We start from the raw sequence: 23,708 nt of genomic DNA, 5'->3' as shown, positions 1-23,708 counted from the left end.
AATAGCCATAAATCAATCCCCCAAAACAATTTTAAAAAATCAAATAATATTAAATAAGTCATCTGCATGAATCCTGAAAGTGTAACTGTATTCATACAAAGTGCCTTGATTGAGAACAAATGCCTCATTAATCTTAAATGCTTCAGCTAGAAAAAGTTAGTGAAGTCAGGAAGAATAATGACTGGCATTATAGAGAATGCAACGTACTGTACAATGAGCAAAGATGTGGTCACCTAATAGCTATAATACATAAACATGGAGTACCTTTGTTATTTAGAGGACAAAGGATTTGGGACAGGAAAGAGATAGAAAGAAGAGCAAGTACGAGAATAGGTAAATACACTTCAGTGGCTTGCTTCATAATCAGGTAGCTGTTCATAACGCTACTAAGGGAGCTGCATGACTTTTCACAAGTGATTCTTACATTGTTCTCCACAGCACTACAGAAACTGTTAAGTACCTAATCTGGTTAGCTGGCACTGATTTTGAGAACAGATCCTATGTTTAAATAGCTTAGCAGAATTTCTTTTTCTATAGATGAGCTTTTTCGTGCTTTTTATATTACGTATTGATAATCAGTCTTTGGGTTTATTTGCATTTTATGATTAGAGTAGCCCTTTATGTAACTTGAAGGATTTTAGTTTCTTTTTCCCAAAGGCATCAGAAAAGTGGCATGTAAGAGCATTCCACATTCCAGCTCAGAAACTGCCCTATTTCACTCTACTGAAAATAATTTTGAATGTTCTTTTTGTAGTGGTGCCTTTCTCACTGATACTGAGTCAGCATTTCCATTATAAGCTGCTGTTTTCAGAGCCTGGTAACTGCCAAAATTAACTCAATACATGTGAGTTGGTTATACAGTGTCTTAATTTTCAGCCTGATTTTTCTACCAAGCTTTAAATGCATTTGAATATTGTTAATAAAAGAAACTATTGGACAGGAAAATCTGGCTATAATAGAAAAAGTAAAAACTGAAATGCTTCTGTGGTTTTTTTGTTTCCAGAAAAATAAAACCTGATGATTATTTAGAAAAATACTTATTTAAAAAAATTTATTTAATCTGTATTTTCACAAACCTTCTCTGCAAAACAGTTGCCTTACTGGGAGAATTACTTGTAAATGCTGATGGTAACCATGTATGGACTCAGATGTGGGGAGCATTATATTTCTTTCTGATTTTGGTATTATACTAGTAACAGTATATTTATTGCTTACAAAACTCAATCTTTGAAATAACATACTTTAACAGGTTTGTAAATATGGGGTTTCTCTGATGCTGTCACAGAAACCAAATTGAAGACCATTAAACTCAGAAAATATGTTTTTAATGTAAGTGCCATAAGGCTCAAACCCAAAGCCCTTTTTGACCTTTCAGTCCCTTCATCGGAGTTTGCCAAGTCAAGCTTTGCTACTGATACCCATGTCAAAGGGCTTGACAGCTTTGGTCACCTCCAACTGTGTGGGTATTCTCATATTACAAGGAAGGGATTCCCTGCAGGGTGAATTATGATTTCAGTCAGATGCACTTTTGAATCTGGCCCTGCTTGGAGATGGCATTGGACCAGAAAACCTCCCTCAATCTCATCCAATCTTAATTTATCCTCAAAGACCATATCTAATCTCTAGAGGTACTGCTGCAAAGTCATTTGAGAAGAAACATGCTAAAAATAGCCAGTAGCAGGATATCCTGACCTGCCCAGCTGGTGCTATGCTGCTTTCTTAAAGACACAGATCTTCTTCTAAAGATACTCAGGTTTAAATCTAATATTTGCTGTCCATAATAATTGGAATAAGCTTACGTATTTTTAATCATAGTATGTATATATTAGATACACCATCAGTCCTGTTTTGTTTGCTAAGCATTTAGTCTCAGCGTTCACAGTATCATAGAATGGTTGAAAGGGACCTTAAAGATAATTTAGTCCAACACCCTGCCATGGACAGAGTCCTTCACTAGACCAAGTTGCCAAGGCCACATCCAGTCTGACCTTGAACATTTCCAGGAATGTCTGGAGTTTCCAGGAATATCTACAGCTTCTCTGGGCAACCTGTCCCAGTGTCCCACCACCCTCATAATCAAGAATTTCTTTCTTATGTCTAGGTTAGATAAGAATTTCCTTCTAATATCTAACCTAGACCCACCTGCTTTCAGTTCAAAGCCTCATCTTACCATCTTTCTTGTAGCCCCTTTAGGTACTGGAAGGTGTTATAAGGTCTCCCTGAAGTGTTCTCTTCTCCAGGCTGAATAACCCCAACTCTCTCAGCTTGTCTTCGCAGCAGAGGTGCTCCAGCCTCCTGATCTTTTTCTTGGCCTTCCTGTGGACCCACTTCAGTAGGTTGATGTCATTCTTTTGTTGGGGTCCCATAGCTGGATGCAGAACTCTGGATGGGGTCTCTTGGAGGGGCAGATCACTTCCATTGATGTGCTGGCCACATTACTTGTGATGCAAGCCAGGATGTGGTTGGCTTTCTGGGTTGTGAGCCAGCTCACACTGAGCTTCCTGTCAACCAACAGCTCCAACTCTTTCTCACCAGGGCTAGTCTTGATCAATTCTCCACCCAGCCTGTATTTGTGCTTGGAATTTCCCCAGGTGTTTTCCTCTGTGTAAAAGGGATTTTTGCAGTCTCTATATTTTGCAGGAAGAATGATCTGGTTTGTATTCTCAATGGCTTACATATTAATGTTTTTAAAAAGTTAATCTCATTCCTTTTGACTCCTCTTCAAAGGAGAAAATGTAATCTTTCTCGTTCAATTGCCTGGGAACAGTTGCTCTTTCTACTATAAGTATTTTCTACATCTGAGTGACCAATAACCACTATGACATAAAATCCTTCATATTCAGGGATCTAATAGTCTCCATTTCATACTTTATGGATGTGTTTTACTTTGTACGCATTCTAGGGAGAAAGGACGCATAGTACCCACCCCTGTCAAATGTGAGGGCTATTTTTACTCCAGTTACCTGAATGAGTATTTTGATTCTCATTTCAGTCTCAGCCTGAGTTCTCATTCCTTCTCTGGCTGTGGAATTCTCTCCATATTCCCATTTTCCATCTCACCTCTCTTTCCTGTCCTTTTAAAAGTCTTCTTATCCAAGCCAGCTCTCTCCTGCTCTTTGCATTCTTGGAGATTACTGTTAATAATGCTATGCACATTGTAGTTAAACACTACGTGCTCTTTATACTGTTGCTTTAGATTGGCATGATATGGGAGCTGCAACTGCAAGGAAATTTTTGGCTATCCCTAAACCAAGGGCAGGGTAGACTGAATGTTTGCAGGATTAGGTTACTAAAATGTGGAAATTAAGTACCTGATGATTTATAAACTTTAAATTCCCAAAGGTGGATGTCTTGAACAGACTTGGATGCATCTGAAAGAGTAAAATGTTCATCCGTGAAAGAAGTGTGGCCACCTTCTATTTTCAAGAACCTACTTTAAGCTTGCAGCCAAAGATCTTTCTACGTGTTAAATAAATTTTAGCCTGTGGTGGATATCTCTTTTATGGATTTACTCAGCCTCCATAATCAGTGTGAAGTTTAATCACTTACAGTACAAATGAAGGTTGTGAGTTATACTGGTAGCATCTAGCAACTCTGTTAAGAATGATGCTCCTTGTCAGGAAACAGAATCTTTTACAAGATGAAGATCAATTTTTCTGCAGTTTATTATTTTTTGCAAATATTTTGTCATTAAAAAAAGGAAGCTTATCTCTGAAGCTAATAGCTTGAAGTGGATACAATAGTGGACTTCGAATTGAAATTCAATAATTTCAAAAGCTATTTTCCAAGTGAAAATTATTCCCTTGGTATAGAAAGATTAACATATTCATTAGCAGACCATTTCTGAAAACAGTATTTTCAAATGTGTCAAAAGAAACACCAACCTATTTCTCTTTACACAAGTATAAATACAAATATAAATGAGCTGGGAAAATGAGATAACTAAAATGCAGCAATGCTGTATCCAAATGCACATCTGTGTTAATACTACTAGGAGTGTCACCTTGGGCATTACAATGCAATTGAGAGAAAAGATGGAAGACTAAGGATATCTATTTTCAGTTCAAAGGTTTCTATCTAAAAAGGCAACCTGAATGGCTTGAAGAAAACAAAATATGTTTAACAGCCATAGCCCTACAATTTGTATCTGTTTGGCTTAGCTTTGGCAGAGTTGAACATTAGATGCCTGTTTTAATTAGTTTCTTTTAAAGGAGGGTACTAAGTAGGTATTATTGTGACACAGCTTTGGAGCAGTTGACTCTTAAAACTGTTCTGACCTCTTATTAGAAATATTTCAGGGGAAAAAACCAAACCCAATACCTTTCCTAACCATTTTTCTTAGGTTTTTAGATACTAGTTAAAGTCAACTGACAGGGAAAATAGCTGATGAAAAAAAGGGTGGAAATACATTATTTACTGAACAGTAGTATCCTACTTGGTGCTTAAGACATTATCAAGGGGTAGTGACTTTAAATTGTTAGAGGGTTTAGATTAGATGTAAGGAAGAAATTCTTTGAGGCTGACCAGAAAAGTTGTGGATGCCCCGTCCCTGGAAGTGTTCAAAGCCGGGTTGGATGGGGCTCTGAGCAAACTGGTCTAGTGAAAGGTGTCCCTGCTCATTGTGGGAGAGTTGGACTACATGATCTCTAATGTTCTTTCCAACCCAAACTATTCTATAATCAACACTTGCAATGCTTCAAATCACTAGCCAAAATGTATTGAAATTACTTGAAAATATTATTTCAGGTAAAATCACTGCTAAATAAAGCTGTGACAATAAAGCTACCACAATAACTTGTTACATGAATGATAATAATATATTAGTAAAGTTGCATTTTGTTTAGTTTTTGGGATCACAAATTAGGAAAATTAAGTGTATCTTATATGTAATAGATACTGCAATGTGTGCTTAGTGCCAAGCATTTGCATTTTCCTTGATATCTAAGTATTGTTTCTACATATAAAGGTTTAAAACTGCAGGTTACATAGAACAGTAAGATGTGTTATGAGAATTAAACTGAAGTCTGTTCTAGTCTGTTATCCTCTCTTTCACAACAAGAAATTAACACCTGGTGAAGAATATGTGTCTTGAACAGGCATTCCTAATGCTTTCTCAGTCTCCTACAATGTGGAAATAAGAAATTGTCTTAGCCAAAGGCAGTATCTTTCTATTTACTTAGTAATAAGTAATCTTTGTTGGATTTCTTTTTCATGAACTTACGCAGCTTCTTTTTCAACTAGTGTAAAATTTTAGCATCCACATCTGGCAAACAGACACATACTGTGGGAAGAATCTTTCTGGTTTTTGTTTGTTTGTTTTGAATCTGCTGCTAGTTTCCTTCAATAGCAACTACCTTCTTATTGGAGTACCTAGTCAAGCCCTTTTTGAAGTCTCATTTTTTTAGTAGCATCTGTCAAACATTCAACAGTCTTTTTACTGGCTTGCCCAGCCACAGCCTGCAGAGTTATCCCTTGCGCAGAAATTGTTGTAGGAAATGTTAGCTGAAGACAAGCTTTTCGCTTTTTTTTAGTGAGGTGGGTGAAATAAGGGCAATTAGAACTGAACAAGATCTTGATAAATTACTGAGGTAACCTGGAAGACAAGAGGTAATTAGAGAAAAGTGCAAGATACTGAAGCTAGGATACAGACAAAGGATTCCAGGCGGAGCAGTCATGTCAGCCATTGCTGTAGAAGAGGTCCTGAAGATTATTGTCCATGTGCTACACTACTCATGGCAGTGTAATCACATCTCCCCAGATGTGGGATAAAAACTAAACATGCTTTGCCTGACATCAGTGAAGATCTGTTGTCATCGCAGTTCAGAGGGGAGAATGTGGCCACAGATGAAGTCAGTTAGGTGTAAAAGTTGTGGTTGTTTAACTGACTAAGGGTCTACATATGGAAAATGTCAAAAAAAGAATGCGATAATCTGGGTTTTTTTATGTTTATCATGCATAAAGTAAAAAGGAACAGGCTTAAGAAGGGAATCTTCATGTTAGTTGTAATGAAAAGCTCCCTAATGGCATGGGTGCCAAAGAGCTGGAAGAGATTATTAGGTTGCTTATGGAAACTACATTTTACAATGAAATTTTTGAAAATGTGTCAGGCACAATTCATTAAGAGTAAGATATATTTTATTTTACTCTGTCTTCATCCACTGATATAAGCTTAACTTTCTTTTTTATTTATCTGGATAAATGTAATTCTTTTGAGATGCTATTGTAATTGACAGGACCTTAGTAAAGGAGAAATAGCAGTTTAAAAAGAAAGGGGATTGTGTCATGCATGGTCATAGTTTTCAACAAAAATAACTGTTAGATGACTTAATATATATCCCTGTGCCATGGCTTGGCTGAATTCTACTGCCTTGCTGTGTCAGACATCTTCCTGTCTCCCAGGGAATGCTATTGCTGATGAAGTAAGTATGGAAACAGGGAAGCGTGAAAACTGCTTGTTATAAGTGTTACTGTGAATATGACTTTGAGTTTTGGCAGACACTAAAAAAATACTCAAAGATAAGCAAATGTATTCATTTTAAAATATAAATGAGTGTGAACAGGCTTGGGTTTTGTGTAATATTTATCCATGCAACTATAATTAATAAGCAGCTATGCCTGAGTAGCGACATACCCTTCCAAAAAAGGTGATCCATCTTTTGGATGTATGTACCAAAGGAAGCATGGTTAATTCACACTAACGTGAGGTTTTTCCTGCAGTTTCTTGAAGTGATTGAAGTAGAGAAGTGAGATTAGGGTTGTTGGTTTCCTTGAAAGCAAGGGGAAACATTTAGTCCAGAAACAGTGAATATGACATATATTGTTATGAAATAAAATGCATAATCTCCACAAAAAAGCTGAAAGATTAAGTGAACGTTAGTGTATAAAGCTTGTGAATTATATGGAGATGTCTTACTTCATACAGATACCGGAAGAGAGAAAACTCTCTTGTAATTCTAGAATGTTATGGAGATTTTTTAAGGAGATGAGCAATTTAAAATGGTCTAAGATTTAATTTAGATATATATAAAATAATATGCTTATGAAATTATTATTTAATGCACATACAAATGACAAAATTACTTGTTTAAAGGATTTGCAAAGGAATAATGAATCAGAGACTGGATACCTTCTAAGGTGATGCTTGGTAATGAAATATATTCTTATTTTTGTGTGTAGGCTGACAGCAGGCACACAGGGATGCACAGACACTCTCTTTCTCTGTGAGAACACAGCATCACAGTATCATAGAAGAGTTTGTGTTGGAAGGGACCTTTAAAGGTCATCTAGTCCAAATTCCCTGCCATGAGCAGGGACATTCTCAAACAGATCAGTTTGCTCAGAGCCCTGTATGACCTTACCTTGAATGTTTTGAGGGATGGGGCATCCAGCACCTCTCAGGGCAATCTGATCCAGTGTTTCACCAGTCTTACTGTCAAAAAATTTTTCCTTATGTCTCATGTATATTTAAAACCATTTCTCCTTCTAAAATGTTTTTCCCCATTTTTTTATAAGCCTGCTTTAAGTATTGAAAGGCCACAGTAAGGTCTCCCCAAAGCCTTCTCTACTTTTCTCCAGGCTGAACAACTCTCTCAGCCTGTCTTTGTAGGAGAGGTGCTTTTGGAGCGCTGGACTAGTTCAACAGGCCTATGTCCTTCATGGATAATAACCTGGGTAATAACTAGTGTCCATGTGATTTTACTGCCATCCATGGCACATAGACATTTTAGGAATATTAGTCTTTGTAAATGTCAGGTCCTATAAGTTTTCATTAGTTGTAGTATGTTGAAACAGAAGTTAAACTAATAGCCATGTTGCCTGCATATTGGACATGCATATATTGCAATGCAGACATGATCAGCAAAATAGTTTTAATGGGCTTTAAACCTGTGTTCCTACCCACACAGGTTTGTTATGAACACTGGTAAAAATTTCTAGTTCTTAAGGATCTAATTTGTTATAGCTTGGGTCCAGTAGACAGTGAACAAGTACCCACCATCTCTGTTCACCAAAGATATGTTTATGTTTCTTTTCAGAGGAGACAATATTTGATTCCTGTAGGTCCTGCATAAGGGTTATCTTTTTATAGCATGTAATGAGGATATTTAGAGCCACCTTCTCTTTTGTCGCAGCTGCTTTAATTTACCCTCATTTTATAATTTTTTTTTCTATTTTTTAACCTAGTGTCAAAGCTCTGTAGTTAGTATGTAAAGATTATGACTTCTGTCTCTTCCTGTGCTATTTTAGCTTAATTTATTTGTAAAATTTCCTTAGGGCCTTGGATTCTCAGTCTGGTTGCATTAGTAAATTACACAGCAGATGATCTAATGAAAATTTTCCTTAAAAGTGAAACACACCCATTAGAAGCAGGAAAATGTCATAATTTTTCAAATAGCAAATTTCAAAGTAAGGTGCCCTAAGAATGTCAAAGCTCATAAAATAGGAGCAAACTCACTCTTTATTTTCCAAAGCAGAGAGTCAGTCAGCTGAAGTATTTTTGTGGCTGTTGTAAAGAAAGTGGGTCAGATTAAAAAGAATTTATGAAGGATCCCCTGAACTTTTACATTTGAAAGTGGAGAATGAAGCTTTTTCCCTGCAAAGATTTCTGATGAGTCAGACTCATGCTCTTTTCCCCAGTCTGCTGTTGTTATTCCGTGTCTAAATTGTAAAGGTTCATGCTTTGCAGAACTGCTGTCTTGGTTTAAGACAGCCCTTAAAGAGGTAGACGCTTAAAATGAGTTACCTCCTCTTAGTTTCAACCAATCTCTTTCCACCCATAAGGAAGAATGTGAGTCGATACAAGTGAAAAAGTAACAGTTTACTAACAAGCAAAAGAGCAACAAGCAAAAAAACCACCCAGTAAATAATCACTAGATAGAAAATCGCTCATGAACCCCTGGGAAACAAAGGGAGACCCAAAGTGGTGGAAATAGCATTTCCAAGATGGTGCCCACCACGAGTGCTCACGTGGCTTGAAAGACAGGGGGAAAATGGCATCAGCTCTCTACCCCATGACAGTCGACTACGCTGTCCAGGAGACAAAGGGAAAGGTGGTGGTGATGCCTTGAGGTTGGCTACCTAAAACAGAGACTAGACAAGAATAAGAGAATAAAGGTAGGTATTTATTTGAAGGGCCTTCAAAGGTATGGCCTGGGCAGTCAAAAGGCTATACCCAAGATGTATGCTGGGTCACGGGTTCTTCACACTTCTATAAGTTTGGTTCATTTGCATATCAGGGTTAATTCTCCAATTATAACCTCAGTTCATGATGTGATTACCCAAGTTTTTCCCCCATTTTAGAGGCTTTTAATTTACACATTTTGAGGCCTGGTGTCCTTGAGGTGGAAACCTAGAGAGGTTTGTTATGTCTAACCAGCATGAGAGAACAGCAGCTAACAGGCCACAAGAAACTTCAGAGTTATGCACTAGGCAGTACAGGATTTGAAAAATATAAAAGTTAAAACCTAAGGCATCGGTGGACAGAAAGAACTTTCCTGGGAAAGCAGAACCTCATGGAGCCACTCTAGTGGCAGATGAGTGCTGGCATGTGTGGGGTCAGCGCTGCCACCTGCTGCTTCCTCCTTCTGACCACTGGGCTCTGCTGGTGTTGGTGCTGATGTCCACCACACTGCACAAGTGTTGGAAGCAGGGAAGACCCAGTCTGTCAGATGCGGGGTGACCTGGCCCGTGGGACAGGTTTACAGAGATCACTCTGATACAGTTTTTATTGTAAAATGCCGTTTTTCCGAGTGGCTACTGTTGTAAGCCTGGGAAAAAAAAATCCAACAAACCTAAACCAACCCTGGGAAGCAACCTCCTCAGAAGAGGAGCCTCTGCCTTCAGCAAAGGCTGCCAGCAGAGAGAGCTCCCTGCCTCCTTGCTCCGACTTTAAATGAGACCTTGGCAATGCCCTCTCTGCCATTTCCATTTTCTGGCTGCAGGGTTTTAAAGAGACAGTAGCAAATTTTGGGCACCGAGACATCTGGAATACAGTAACATTTTGTGTTACCGTGACAACTGCAAATGATTTTGAGATCAGATTCACAGGAAGTCCTGCATGGCTCCTTTTTTAGGAGATTGTGGTATTTGCCTCTTCCAGAGTGGCTGTTCCATTTTAGGTACAATTTTCTATGCTGCTTGGGTCATTTATTTTGTTACTCTCATGTAGTCATGGAGATATATGCCCATCCATTTTTACTGTTTTTATCTTGCATCCCCAGTTGTCACATATAAAATCAACATATTGGACCCAGTCTCTTAGTATCTCACTATGACAGTGACCAAGCTGTGTTTATAAAGATAGATAACACTGGTAACAATAGGTAACATTGAGGGTGATAAAATCAGCCAAAGAAAGAGCTGAAGAAACATGTTTTCCCTCTGCTGGTTTGTAAGCAAGATTCTAAGGTGAATCAGGTTGAGGATGATGCGGTACTGTAAGGTAACTCTGTGGTTGTGCTAATGTAGTTTTCAAAATCCCAGGTAATGTTAAGGATCTGTGTACAGTTTCGTGATGTGTTTTTCACATGTAAGTGCTTGCCTTTCAGAACTGGATGCCAATTAGGATAAAATTTTCTGTGAATGTACTGGTACTTTACTGGAAGCTGTATAGTTCTGAGCCTTTAAATCAGGTTCCCTGATTTAATAGTCAGTGTTTACTTTTAGAAAGGGAAATGTGATCTGGAAAGTATTGGGTCGCATCCTAAGGTTGTTGTGGATAGAATAACGAACCTCAATTCTCTTCTTTAAAATTCTACAATAGTATTAAGTATTTAAAAGGGTGCTCCATAAGAGGATGTTCTGTTCCCCATGGTTTTGGTTGGTAAGGCAAAATTTTTGTGCTTAAATAGCAAAGAAAATCCAAGTGTCACAAGAAAGCATTTTTTTGATGGTTAGGAAAGGTGTTTTTCATAGGAAATGTAATACTGCATTCAGTTGAATTTCTGCAGATGTTTGTAGTCTTCATCATTGAAGTTTTTAAGATAAGATTGGACTGGAGTATAACATAAAGTTCTTGGGGTTTCTCTTTATTTCTGTTTTTGTTTGGTTTGTTTGTTTGTCCTGCAAGGGCAACTTAAATATAGGGGTTCAAAAGACGTGGTCTTGTATAGGTGTACAGTCACAGAATATCTTGTCTCTATTTTGTGCATTTGGTTCTTTTAGAGGAAAAAACAGGCAGGAGGAAAAATAGCTAATGTTGGAAACAATTTCTCATCAGCTCCTCTCAAGGGACAAGAGGAAAAAAAAGAAAAAAGGGGAAGAATAGATTCAGAAATGGAGGACACTGAAGGAGTGAAGGGTTGGAAAGAATAAAAGACTGTATCTGTTCAAAAGCTCAGTTTTAAGTAGAGGTAGGAGAAGTCGTGTTTTTTGGCATATTATCTGGGAACCACTGAACACCTTGCTGAGTGCCCTGAAAGAGAGGAGTAGTACTGAAGATCAAAGCAGTGAAGGTATACTGCAGGAAAAAGAAAAACAATAATTTGAGCTGGATCAATAGCTTATGGGTCAGTTTCTCAGTAACTTCTATTAAACTAATTATATGCCATAGTATTTCGTTTTATCTTTGTAAAATGTATGGCAGTTTCCAGCCTTTCTATGGCAGTACTGATTAAAAGTGTTGGGAATTTTTTTTGGTTGGTTTTTTTGGTGTTGATTTTGTTTGGGATTTTTTTATTACATTTCAAAGTGATTCTGTCACTTTGTAAGTAATAGTCAAATATCCTTTTTCTTTAGGTGGTATGAGTTGTTTCTCTTTTTGTTACTATATCCTTTTCTCCCCTGCAAGGAAATGCTATGCTTTCAAGTGGCAGCTTGTAACCCAGTAATTAATTGCATTAGCAGTTTGCTTATCCTCAAGATCAGATGAATAAAACTGATTTGTAAACCATCATTAAAGCTCACTTTTTTCTACTTTATTTTTATTTTTAGGAATGTTGTCTCTGCAATTTGAGAGGTGGTGCATTAAAGCAAACTACTGACAAAAAGTAAGTAATATATTCTTCAGGACTGTATGTGCTTATTTTAGACTTTATTCTGAGTCCATTCCTATGTGCAAAGCATTTGTGAACCTAATTACTTGACAGTGTCCCTTTAAGCTGAATCGTTGCAGAATTAAAATTACTTCTATTGAAATGTAGCACTGGCATTTTATTAAATAGTTAGATACTAAAACATACATTTGTTTTAGTATTTGCACACACTTGCTTGTTTCAAATTTTAATCTGCTGGCCTTTGTGCAAAGAAAGTAAATGAGAGCTCATTTATCATTGTTTGCATGGTCAGGTCTTATCAAACAGCAAAGTGTGTTCTTCTTTGCTCCTGAAAATTACAATACAATACCTTTGAACTTCTAAACCCAGTATTTTCAACAAATTAATTTTAATCATATTGAAATTATTTTCAATTCTGAAGTTTGGGGGCTTTTTTCAAATGCACTTCTATCACATACTGTCAAAAATACTGTTGTTGCTGACATGCTATTAACAGCATCAGGATTTTTCTCTGTATCTGGGTGACAGAACACTATAGCAAGTAACCCTAAGAGCTAAAGTGGAAAATGTTGGAGCTTGATATTTTTTCAAGCCCAATAGCAGAATAGTCTTTATGCATTTTGAATTATTTCATAATTAATTAGCTTATCTTAGTAGCTTAGCAATATCATGTAGATCTCTTTCTTTCATGCTTTGGAATGCAGTGGTAAGACATGATCTAGATGCAACATTGTTTTTCACTAACCAGGAAAGAATTTATTTATCAGTGATTTGCAGCTGATTTCATTACCCTTGTAAATCATCCAGTAAGGAGAAAGTTTTTTGTTTAACTCAGGCCATATCTTACCTTCAGAAAACATTATTGTGGTAGACATTTTAATGGAGATTTTTCCCAGTACATGAAAATTCTCATCTGATTTTTAGTTCTGTTTTAAATACCCTTAGATTTGCTAGTTGCTTTACTTGCTAAATAAAAAGAGAATGACAAAAATATTATCTCAGTAGAATTTATCATGCCCTTTTGATATTTGCTGTCGGTAGCTTACATGTTGCATCTTTAAAACTATGTATATCATTTTTTGTACATCAATTTAAATTTTTTTCAAACGTCTCATAAGATATATTAGTAGAAAAATCTACAGAGGTTTGCATAAAGTCACTTTGCTTGTATAATTGTATGTAAAGTTTTTGGGTTTACATTCTATTACTCTGTGGGTTACAGATTTATGAAATGGGATTTCTGTAAAAGCAGTTTGGCTCTGTTTTTCATATTTTCATAACATGAACCTTATTGTTACACATTGTGGCATTTTAATCTATGTTTCAGCATAAGCTACCATTTGGAAATTTTGAGTTTTCAGAAAAGTATGTTACACGTGTATCTTTTTTCTCCAACATCTGTAAAATCTAACATGTGCATTCCCTTTGCTCCTTCTTTACTATGTGCACACTGATTAGAGATACAGGAAGAGCATGAAATGCGTTTAAAAGCTAATGGATCAAACTGGTATGTGTTCATGCAGTAAGCAGTTTGCCATATAGGAAAGCTGAGATTCCTTCTTTTCAGCAGAGCACAGCAATTGTTTTGAGTCTGTTAGGTTGAGAGATGTCAGGGTATAAATGTTTAGTTGAAGATTGACTGAAGAGGCATTTTATTTATAGCATTTCTGTCTCATAAAGCTTAGATGGTAAGACAATGTGGTTTAGCATGTGAGCACGTCACAATGAAAAGAAAAGGCTGTTAGAAAAAGTTTTTTTAAAGTCTCAAAACAGGACTCTTTTCTGTAAGTTAAAACATGAACAAACTGTCACCATAATAAAAGGATGGATCTGCAAGCATTATCAGTTTTTATTTGGCCTGCACTGTATAACTTGCTAATTGATATGTCATCTTTATGTACAGCTCTTACTTCACACTTTGACCAATACAACTTTAAAGTCACATGACAGCAATTTGTTTGGTCCCTGTGTGTTGTATTATACTTCTGCAGATGTTTTTGTTAAAGATGACTTACTGAAATATTGCTGTTCTAGTGCAGGAAAGAGAAATTGTTTCTGTTTGCTGCATCACCCTCCATCTCCTTCAGCTTCAGCCCACATTCCTGTTAATCTGCTAAGACACACGTAATGTGTGTCTTTTTGAAATGTACAGAAAGTGGATGGAGGCAAGCATTCAGAGCTTACAGAAGTAGAGCAAATGGGGTAATGAAAACAAATGTACAGGGAAATGACAGGGAACAAGGCAAATATGAGTCAAAGAATGGAAATGTTTTCCTTTTAAGATTTACTACTTGTCTACCCCAGAAAGATTTTAGAAGTAGCCTCAGAAGGCTGCTCTTTGTTAATAAAAGTGTCATTAGCTTCTCTTTTACTTCAGGAAGTACACAATTTTAGCATTAATTTCAGACTTTTAAAAGTTTCTTTTAGCTTTTCTTTTTTTGAGATTCATTTATCAAAACAGGATTTGGAGTGCTTTCTGGTGGATATAGGAAGCATGGCCCATTCAAAGTTTCAGAGAAAGTTAAGTTTTTTGGATCACTCCACACTGTTTGCAATGTGGTTCTTGGTCTACCTGAACTTGTACTCACTCATTTCACACTATTAATATTTTCATTCTATTTATATTTAATTTCATTTTATTCCATTCATTATTTTTGCCTTTTGTGGCTGTATGTCTAAATGTGGAAACGCAGCTTGGAGTGGTTTAAAATTGATAGCCTGTCCTTCAGGTGGTAATCTGTTTTGAATTATTGTTCAGAATTTTAGAAACAATTGGTTTTCATGTGTCCTTTTTAAAATAATTTTGAAAGACATATCTAAAGAGTGTATATGTAACATAAAAATGTAAGGTGACTTGGAAATTGTTAATTCAAGGATTGAAAACACAGAAATCATGGAAACATTGTTGGAAATTACCTCTAAGATCATCAAGTCCAACCTTTGACTGAATAACACCAAGCCCACTGGGCATACCTTATCTCAATGTGCCATATTTTCTCATTTTCTGAACACTTCCAAGGGATGATGACACCATCCAACTTCCCTGGGGAGGCTGTTCCAATGCTTAACCACCCTTTCAGTGAAGAAGTTTCTCCTGCTATCAAACCCAACCTCCTCTGGGACAGTTTGAGACCATTATGTCTTGTCCTACTGCTTTTTGCTTGGCAGAAGAGGCTACCATGCCTTCATTTCAGGCAGTTGTAGAGAGTGATAAGGTTCCCTCTGAGCCTTCTTTTCTGCAGCCTAAACAGCTCCAGCTCCCTCAACCACTCCTCACAGGATTTGTGCTCCAGACCCCTCACCAGCTTCACTGCCCTTCTCTGGACATGCTTCAGCACCTCAGTGTCCTTCTTGGAGCACAGGTTTCAAGGTGTGGCCTCACCAGTGCTGAGGACAGGGGAACAATCCTTGGCCTGATCCTTCTGGTCACACTCTTGCTGATACAGGCCAGGATGCCATTGACCTTCTTGGCCACCTGGGCAGGGCATGGACAGGACTCAGTACTCAGCCTTGTTGAACCCCACTGGCGTTGGCCCATTGATCCAGCCTGTCCAGATCCCTCTGCAGAGCCTTCCTGCCCTCCAGGAGATCAGCACTCCCACCCATCTTGGTGTAATCTGCAAACTGACTGAGGATGCACTTGGTCCCCTTGGCCAGATCATTGATAAAGATATTAAAGAAAAGTGGCCCTGATTCTTGAGGACCACCACTGATGACCAGCTACCAACTGGATTTAGATTAGTTAGTTAAATAATTAATTAATTAATTCATCAGATGTTGAAATGTATTCTCTGGACTGTCCATGACTTAAAACACTCTAAGACTAACAGGAGCCTTTTGGAGAAGGCTTGAATTAATTCTAAGTTATCAATTATGAAGGTGTGGAGCCAGCGTTTCTGAAATTACATGATTTACAATCCTAGGTTATTTCTGCTGACAATGAAGCAATTATATTAATCAGTTATGAATAGTTGAGGGATTTTTAGATTTTAGATTTTGTTCTGTTTTTTCCTTCAGTGGTACTGCTTTTAGTCCTTAGTGCTTTTTCAGTTCTTGATCCCTTCTTCAATTTAACATGACATTGAACCACTACAGATTGTATAATACTGTATGTAAGCCTATGGTGTCCTGCAAATATGTGAATGTTTAGAAATAGAATATTTGCCTTCCTTAACACTGTTTTTTAAAGAAGAAGAGTTTGTATATTTGTGTGGAATCTGTGTTGTGAAGAAGGAACTCAGCTGAATACAATAAAAATGAGAGGCAGGGTACTTTATAACACTCATAAATGTAGTAGTGCTGCAGGTAGAAGACAGCCTTTCTGTGAGGGAAGAAGGCACCACAGTCCTGCCCTACTAAGCCACCTTTCCTTTACAAAATTTAGGATGTGTTTTGTTGATTTTTTTTAAATGAGGAAAATACAATGGAAAAAACTATAAAGGAATAGATTATGTTCTGTCATGCAGCCATACCAAAATTAGATACTACACTGTAGGAACAAATGTTTCTAGTTTTTTTAAACATTTTCCATCCCTGTCCTCCCTCTTCCTCCCCCTGAAATAGTAAGAAACCCAAATAAGCAGAATATCTACTGTTTTCAGAGACCTGTAGAGGAGGAGCTGACATTTTCTTCAATGTAGCATCTACGAAGAAACACGAAAGGAAATAAAAAGCCAATGTTTTATTTTTTTACAAATTAAGAAACATCTGTGCAAACATGAACATGTTGGTAGGCTGTTTTTTTATTGCTTTGCTAGTTGGTGTAGTGCTTGCTGTTATATAGTTTCAATTCACTAGAAATTTTGGGTTGAAATCAGTGTGTTTCCTGTCTTTCTGTTATTAAATATTCAAGATATACTCATTCCTTCCAGAGTAAAACTCAGTATTTGTATCATACTAATAGTAGTTCGTAGCTTAAAATTATTTTATTCAACTGTTTCATGTTTGCAAATCATGGGGTTGTTATATCTTGCCAACATGTTTTCATATTTCTCTAGAATTTTCAGTAGGTTATGTGTCATGTACCATCATTGTTAGAACTTACATGACATTGAAATTTTCATTAAAAATCAAAACTTTGGAAAATTCTTCCTTAATGCAAGTGGATAAAATAATAGAAGATTTGGCTGCTGTGGTTTCCATAGGGGAAACAAAGAATGTGGTACACTCTGGTGAAATCACTTCTATTTTAGGGGTGTAAACCCATGATATTGTTGGACTTTAGCTGACTTCTCATGTGAATACAAAAGGCCTCCTAGGCAACCTCAGTGTGGAGACCATGCCACAGAGATGCTGTAGCCTGTAGTTTCTCTATGTTATATCTGTGAATATACCTTTTCTCTTCTTTTTTTTTTTTTCCTCAAATATATGTGAATGCAGAAATGAGATTGTCCTGGTCTCCTTTTGTCAGAGGGTCAGGCTTCTTTCTTCTTTTTATGGTGGTCACATCCATCAGACACCTTGAGTTCAAATAGCCACATGAAATGATAATTTGTAATTACCGAGCTAGGAAAGAAAGAAATTGAATATGGACATTTAAGTACAGGTTCTAAAATGAAATGGCCGAAGGGATGTACCTTACCATATCACACATTATAAACCAATATTTTGCATAAACTACAGTATGCTAGCTGTTTTGTGGACACATAGTTCAGCTGCTTTCTGTTCCAGTGGTCTCCACATTTAACAGCAGACATGAGCTACTGTGAAAATAGGAAATACACAAATGCTCACTTAAGTGCTTTTAATCACAGTGAAAATGTTAGGAGCAGATAAAAGAGAGGCAATGTTGCTGAGAAGTGATGGGATGCAGGGGCACCCCACAAAATTTGTCTAAATGTAAATGCAGAGTTTTAGCTGATGACCAGTTGGAAAAAGTATGTCATTTGTAGAAGAATTCATGCTGTGAATGAGTGTGGTGTCAGCTTCCATCCCAATGCTGTTAAACAGTATCTAACAGTTTACCCAAAGCAGACAAAGCTTAGATTTCTAGCTGAGTTTAGCTTTATTTATTTTATTTTTGCCTTGTTCCATTTGTCTTTAAGTGTCCAAGAGAAGCTTGGTGTGTGCTTATGCTTTTAAAATTCCATTTTCCTTGACTATTTATGCATACGGGGCCTTGGGTCAGAGAAAACAAACTGGATTTCTTTGTGTGTCAAAGTCAATGATAAAACTCAATTTTGCTTTGGGAAGGGAAAAGCTTTTCCCCAAGTACCTAGATAGTCTCTGTTTTCAAAAGTGTTAATTACTCAGCTCTAATTATAAATATGAATTATAGCTGCATGAAAAAGTCTCTGGAGATGAAAAATTCAGACTGACCTCTCAAATATCAAATCAGCCTTTGAAAGAAAGTTCTCTCTTGTCTGTTTTTCTGTTTTAATAAAACATAGGACTTAAAACTAGAATTAAATAAAAGCCTTTGCTAGTATATGGCCAAGGAATTCAAGCCAACAGGAATATTGAGCCTAGTGTCATTCACCCTTGCCAGGAACATGACTTTTAATGAATGTAAACCTTGTAAATAAGAGTGTTTAAATGTTTCATCTGTTACAACAGAAATATTTAAATAGAATCATTAGCATCTGTTCCTAGACCTATGTATTTTGAGATGCCAACTCTAAAATCGTGTTTATAATAGAGTATATATCAACTTGATAGTGAAATACATTATCTCCTTTTGGTATTTTTTATGTTTTCAAATGCTTGGGTATTGGATTGACTTTGTCGTTATAGGCAGTCACTGCAATGCTGTACTGAAACATGCACATACAATGCCTTTGTTTCTCTATCTTTAGAGTTTCCTATTATTTTTATATTTGAAATACTATTTCTCCAACAAAATAGAGGTAGAAAATGAGTTTTGGAATAGCTGAAGTTGCCCTCAAGCTTTTGATGACCTCAGATTTGTATTTGACAAGTGAACCGAGTATAACCACAAGTGTACTCTGAGTGAAGAACATTATTTTGAAAAGAAATCTACAGTGTGATGATGACTGATCTACAAGCCTTTCAGTATCTGGCTGAAGCCATAAAGGCTTTTTAGAAGGCTGTACACTTTAAAATTTGCACCTGAAGGCAAATAATAGTGGCTTGAAAGCCAAAGATTATAGTATTGAAAGGTACATCAATTCTAAAAATACAGAGGTTTCTCAGTGGTATGGCACTGAAGAATGGAATAAAAGCAAAAATTTGTATGAGCTTTTAAAAGAATGGGCACATATTCTCCTGCCTGTCATTCTGTTTTAATGATTAAAAAGGATTAAAGACATTTGAGGACACTGCTCATCTTCTCTGTTCTAATTTGTAATGTAATTAATTTGTTAAACTACAGTGAGGTAGTAGAACTATTGCAGCTGTGTTTGTGAAAAAGTAAAGAAGCACTTGCAGTGATGTATGCCACTGTTGCTATCTGTTTCTGGTAATACAAAGAAGTATTGATTACTTTCAGTGTTTCCAAAAATATTGCTGGAAGGACCATTGAGTAGAATCATTATGCCATACATGCAATCACACATTAACTAGATCATTGCGCACATTCACAGGCAGTGGGACCAAAATAGACAGAAATCTTGAGCCAGACTTTAAGATATTTGCAAATTGTTTTTAAACTGTTAATGAAATAGCTTTTAGTAGTATGCTTGATTTTAAAAATGTTAAACTAAAAGTAATGCAATAGTTGCTAACTGCAATATAAAATTTATTAAAAACATAGTGACTCATTGCCATAATGTACAAAATAGAATTTACTGTATATGATTTAGTCACAGTGTTCATAAGATTTTTAGTAAGTATATTAAAAGAATATAGTTTGCTGGCTGTATAGTACTTACTGTCAGAATAATTTGCTACAATGTGCAGATCCTATTGCAAACTGTCAAATTTGTATCTTGCAGTGGTACAGTACTATCAGGTCTTATGAAAGATATGGCAAATGTTAGAAATGCATAACTATAAATAGTGTCTGAAGACATGAGCAGAAAGAGACATAAACATGTCTGCAGATGTAAGTGTAGTAACTGTCAAGGATTAAATGTGTCCAGTGTATGCAGAATTTAGAAATCTGGGAGAAAGAAAACTGGCACCAGATTTGTATCTGTAAGAAAAGAATTTGCAGACACCATAATCCAGGTAAATTTATCTCTGATCATTACATGCACAAGTTATGTGCATGTTTTTTGTTTGTATAGTGATTGAATGCATATCATATTTTTAAATGTAAATTTAAAACTGAAAAATTCTTCCATTATTTTGTATCACATCTCTGTCGGGCTAGGGACAATCTCAAATATCAATTACAGGCTGATGTATGAATAGGTTGAGAGCAGCCCTGCAGAGAATGACTTGGGAGTACAGGGAATGAAAAACTGTACACAGGCCATCAATGTGCACTTACAACCCAAAAAGCCAGCAAGCCAAGTGCATCCTAGGCTGCATGAAAAGCAGCATGGCCAGCAGGTCAAGAGAGGGGATTTTGCCCCTCTATTCCATTTTTGTGAGAGTACTCCCAGCTGGAGTTACCATCCAGCTCTGGGGTTCCCAGCACAAGAAAAAATAACCTGTTAAAGTGGGTCCAAGACAAAAATGATCAAAGGGATGGAGCACCTCTGCTATGAAGACAGGCTGAGAAGGCTGAAGCTTTTCATCCTGGAGAAGAGAAAGCTCTGATGAAAACTTACTGAGGCCTTTTAGTACTTAAAAGGAACTTCTAAGAAAGACAGGGAAAGATTTTTTTTTTACTAGGACCTGCAGTGATGGAACAACCAGCAAGTGTTTTATGCTGAAGGAAGGTAGATTTAGATGGGATACAGGGAAGACCTTTTTTCTTACAATGGAATTGGTATAATGCTGGAGCAGGCTGCCCACAGAACTTGTGGATGCCTCATCATTGGAAGTGTTCAAGGTCAGGTTGTATGGGGTTTTGAGCAACCTGGTCTAGTGGCAGTGGGGCTGAAACTTGGTCTTTAAAGATCCCTTCCAACTCAAACTGTTCAGGGATTCTGGAGGGCATGAAATAGCAGGGACTGCCAAGGAATAAAACTGTAATGAGGTGACACTGATGTGTCTCGGAAACTGTTGGGGTTTTTTTAAATGTGTATAATGTTTATATAGTCAGTAGCACAGCAAAATTTATTCAAAACTGCTTTAGCCTTACATAAAATAAAAAGGTAAATTTCTGGAAGATTTTATAATACAATTTTATGGTGTCATAAATCCAACTGGTAATAATTGCAGTGATGCTCCAGTTAAAAATACCTTACCTGGACACAAAGGTGATGCAAGATTATGGAAAAAAAATTTCTGTTATAAATACACATTTTAAAAACGGTGCAATATTCCCTTTCCTGCAGTCAGTGGGCACTTTATCTGACTGCCATGACTTTTCAGATGTGATGAAGAATGTCTTAGCAACTACAGCAGCCAATTTCATCAGGACACTGGGATGCATCTCACTGGGTCACATGGACTTGTGTATGTTCAGGTTCCCCAGGTGGTCTTGAACCTGATCTGCTCTTACACTTGGAATGACTGCAATTTCCCAGTTCCTGTCTTGAGGTTCAGGGACTTCAGAGATATGGGAAGAGTGATTACTGATGAACACCAAGGCAAACAAAATTATCGAGTACTTCACACTTTCTTTAATCTTCCGTATCTGACCAACATGCCTGTAGAAGCCATTGTTACTATTCTTTGTATCCCGTGCCAAATTCAGCTCCAGTTATACCTTAGCTTTCCCAATCCTGTCTCTACACCAGATAGCACTTCTCTTTTCTTCCCAGGATACCTGTCCCTGATAACATGTCCTGTGCTTTTCCGTCTTGTGTTTCACTTTGGCCAGGGTATTTGCTGAGCCATGCTGGTCTCCTGCCTTCGTTGCCTGAATGCTCACTGGTGGAACTTGAGAGCTCTTGGGCTCTAAGAAAAATGTCCTTAAAGATCTGACAGTTCTATTCTGCTCCTTTTACCCTGAGTGCAGTTTTCCAGAGGGTCCCATGTAGTAATTCCTTAAACAACTAAAGCTTAGGCTCCTAAAATTCAGGGTACTGACTTTAACCTTTCTTTGGCCCATAATGCTTGAGATCATGAATTCCACTGGGGCATGATCGCTTCAGCCCAGGCTGCCACTGGTCCTGACCTCACCTTTTAGTTAATCTGTGTCAGTAAGCAACAGATGCAGTAACACTTCTCTGTCACCTGGGTTAAGAAATTATCCTTGATGCTCTCCAAGAGTCTCCTGGACTGCTTACATCTTGCCGAGCTGCTTTTCCAGCAGATGTCAGGGTGACTGTCCTGACAAGTCCCTGCAGCTGGATCAGAACCTGCCAGAGTGATGCTTCCTGCAGGTGAAGTAAGAAGGTTTTGTCAGCAGGCTCCCCTCAGTTGGGTGGCTGGTAATAAACACAAACCGTGAGGTTTCCTTTGTTGGTTTGGCCTCTGATTTTCGATCACAAGCTCTTGACCTGTTCATTGCTGTTTTTCAAAGACAGGTTTGTGCAATCAGTCCATAGAGGGCAAATTGCCTGCCCCTCCTTCCTTGCCTGTCCCTTCTGAACAGTCTGTAGCTATCAATTGGAGTGTTCCAGTCACATGATTTGTCCCACCAAGTTTCAGTGTTTGTGGTTAGATCATAGCTTTCCATCCGCACAGTCACTTCTAGCTCCTTCTGATTGTTACTTATGTTACATGCCATTTCATAGATTTGATGTGTTTTGAGGACAGAATGATGAGTAATTGATTAATTAATTGCTTGTACCTAATTGGAAATAGTACAAAACCCAGTTCAGTGTGAATTTTTAGCTTTCAGTGGTTAAATTTGGATTTTTAGTACTTCAAACTAATTTTTTCCTGTTGTTTTCCTCACTTTAAGTTCTCTGCCACAAGGCACTTGTGTGGTGATCCTTGGAACATTACTGTGAGACCTGTTCCCTGAAAGGAAAAAGGTCCAGTTCAGGTTATATGTTTGAGAGCCTGTCTACATGAAGAGATACTGGTTTTCCTTGAGGAAGCTGACTGCTATTTGAAATAATATTTGTAAGGAGCTGCTGAAGAAAGTAGTAAGTTGATTTGCACATCAAATTCCAGGGATTTAAAGTAACTCAAGTTAATGTTCATTTTAAAGAGAAAAAATGATGGCTGAGCTGCTACCTTTCTTTAGCTTTTTTTCCATAAGCTGAAGTAGCTCTCTGGGAGCTTTCTATATATGCAGTTTCCAAGAAAAAGGATAAGGTATCAGCTTTAGATGAAGTTTTATTAGTGGAAAAATAGCACATTCTTTTAGAGACTAGTGATTCGTCCTGCCTTTTTTTACACTGTAGCTTTTATAACATTCAGTTTATTTCATGCTGCTGTTTTGTTTGGGATCCCACTGTTACCAGAAGAAAGTATGGTTTCTTAGACAGCCACCACAGCTTGCACTAGAGATGAGTGTGTTAAGTGCTTCAAATGACAGAGAACAGCATTTTGTTTCTGGAGCAGTGGCATATTTTCTCTGTACGTGTGAGATCATTTGCTAGGCACATCCAGCATGTTTAACCGTGTGGTCTTCAGGAATGGCTGTGTGTTGTTTTCATTACCAGCAAGCGTTGCATCTGTCTTGTCAGCTCTGAACTTAAGCAGCTTACTTATTCCTTGCACCTTATCGCAGCAGGGCACTTGGCAAGCTGAGAGACTACACTGTCCAAGTCTGACAAATATAAGTCTTAAAGCAATGTCAGCATTGTA

At 37.3% G+C, this 23,708-nt stretch overlaps 1 protein-coding gene across 1 annotated transcript in view; it reads left to right on the top strand.

Moving 5' to 3' along the window:
- The window catches only part of KDM4C (lysine demethylase 4C), a 251,839-nt gene that overhangs the window by 157,805 nt on the left and 70,326 nt on the right, over positions 1 to 23,708 (top strand). Inside the window, exon 16 of the mRNA XM_039567580.1 lies at positions 11,929 to 11,984. Coding sequence (XP_039423514.1) covers positions 11,929 to 11,984 — 56 coding nt within the window. The remainder of the gene's footprint in view (positions 1 to 11,928; positions 11,985 to 23,708) is intronic.

The sequence above is a fragment of the Corvus cornix genome, chromosome Z (genome assembly GCF_000738735.6).
Source record: "Corvus cornix cornix isolate S_Up_H32 chromosome Z, ASM73873v5, whole genome shotgun sequence".
NCBI classification, from domain to species: Eukaryota; Metazoa; Chordata; class Aves; order Passeriformes; family Corvidae; genus Corvus; species Corvus cornix.
Note: the sequence above shows the minus strand (reverse complement) of the source record. Positions and strands in the feature narration are given on the sequence as shown.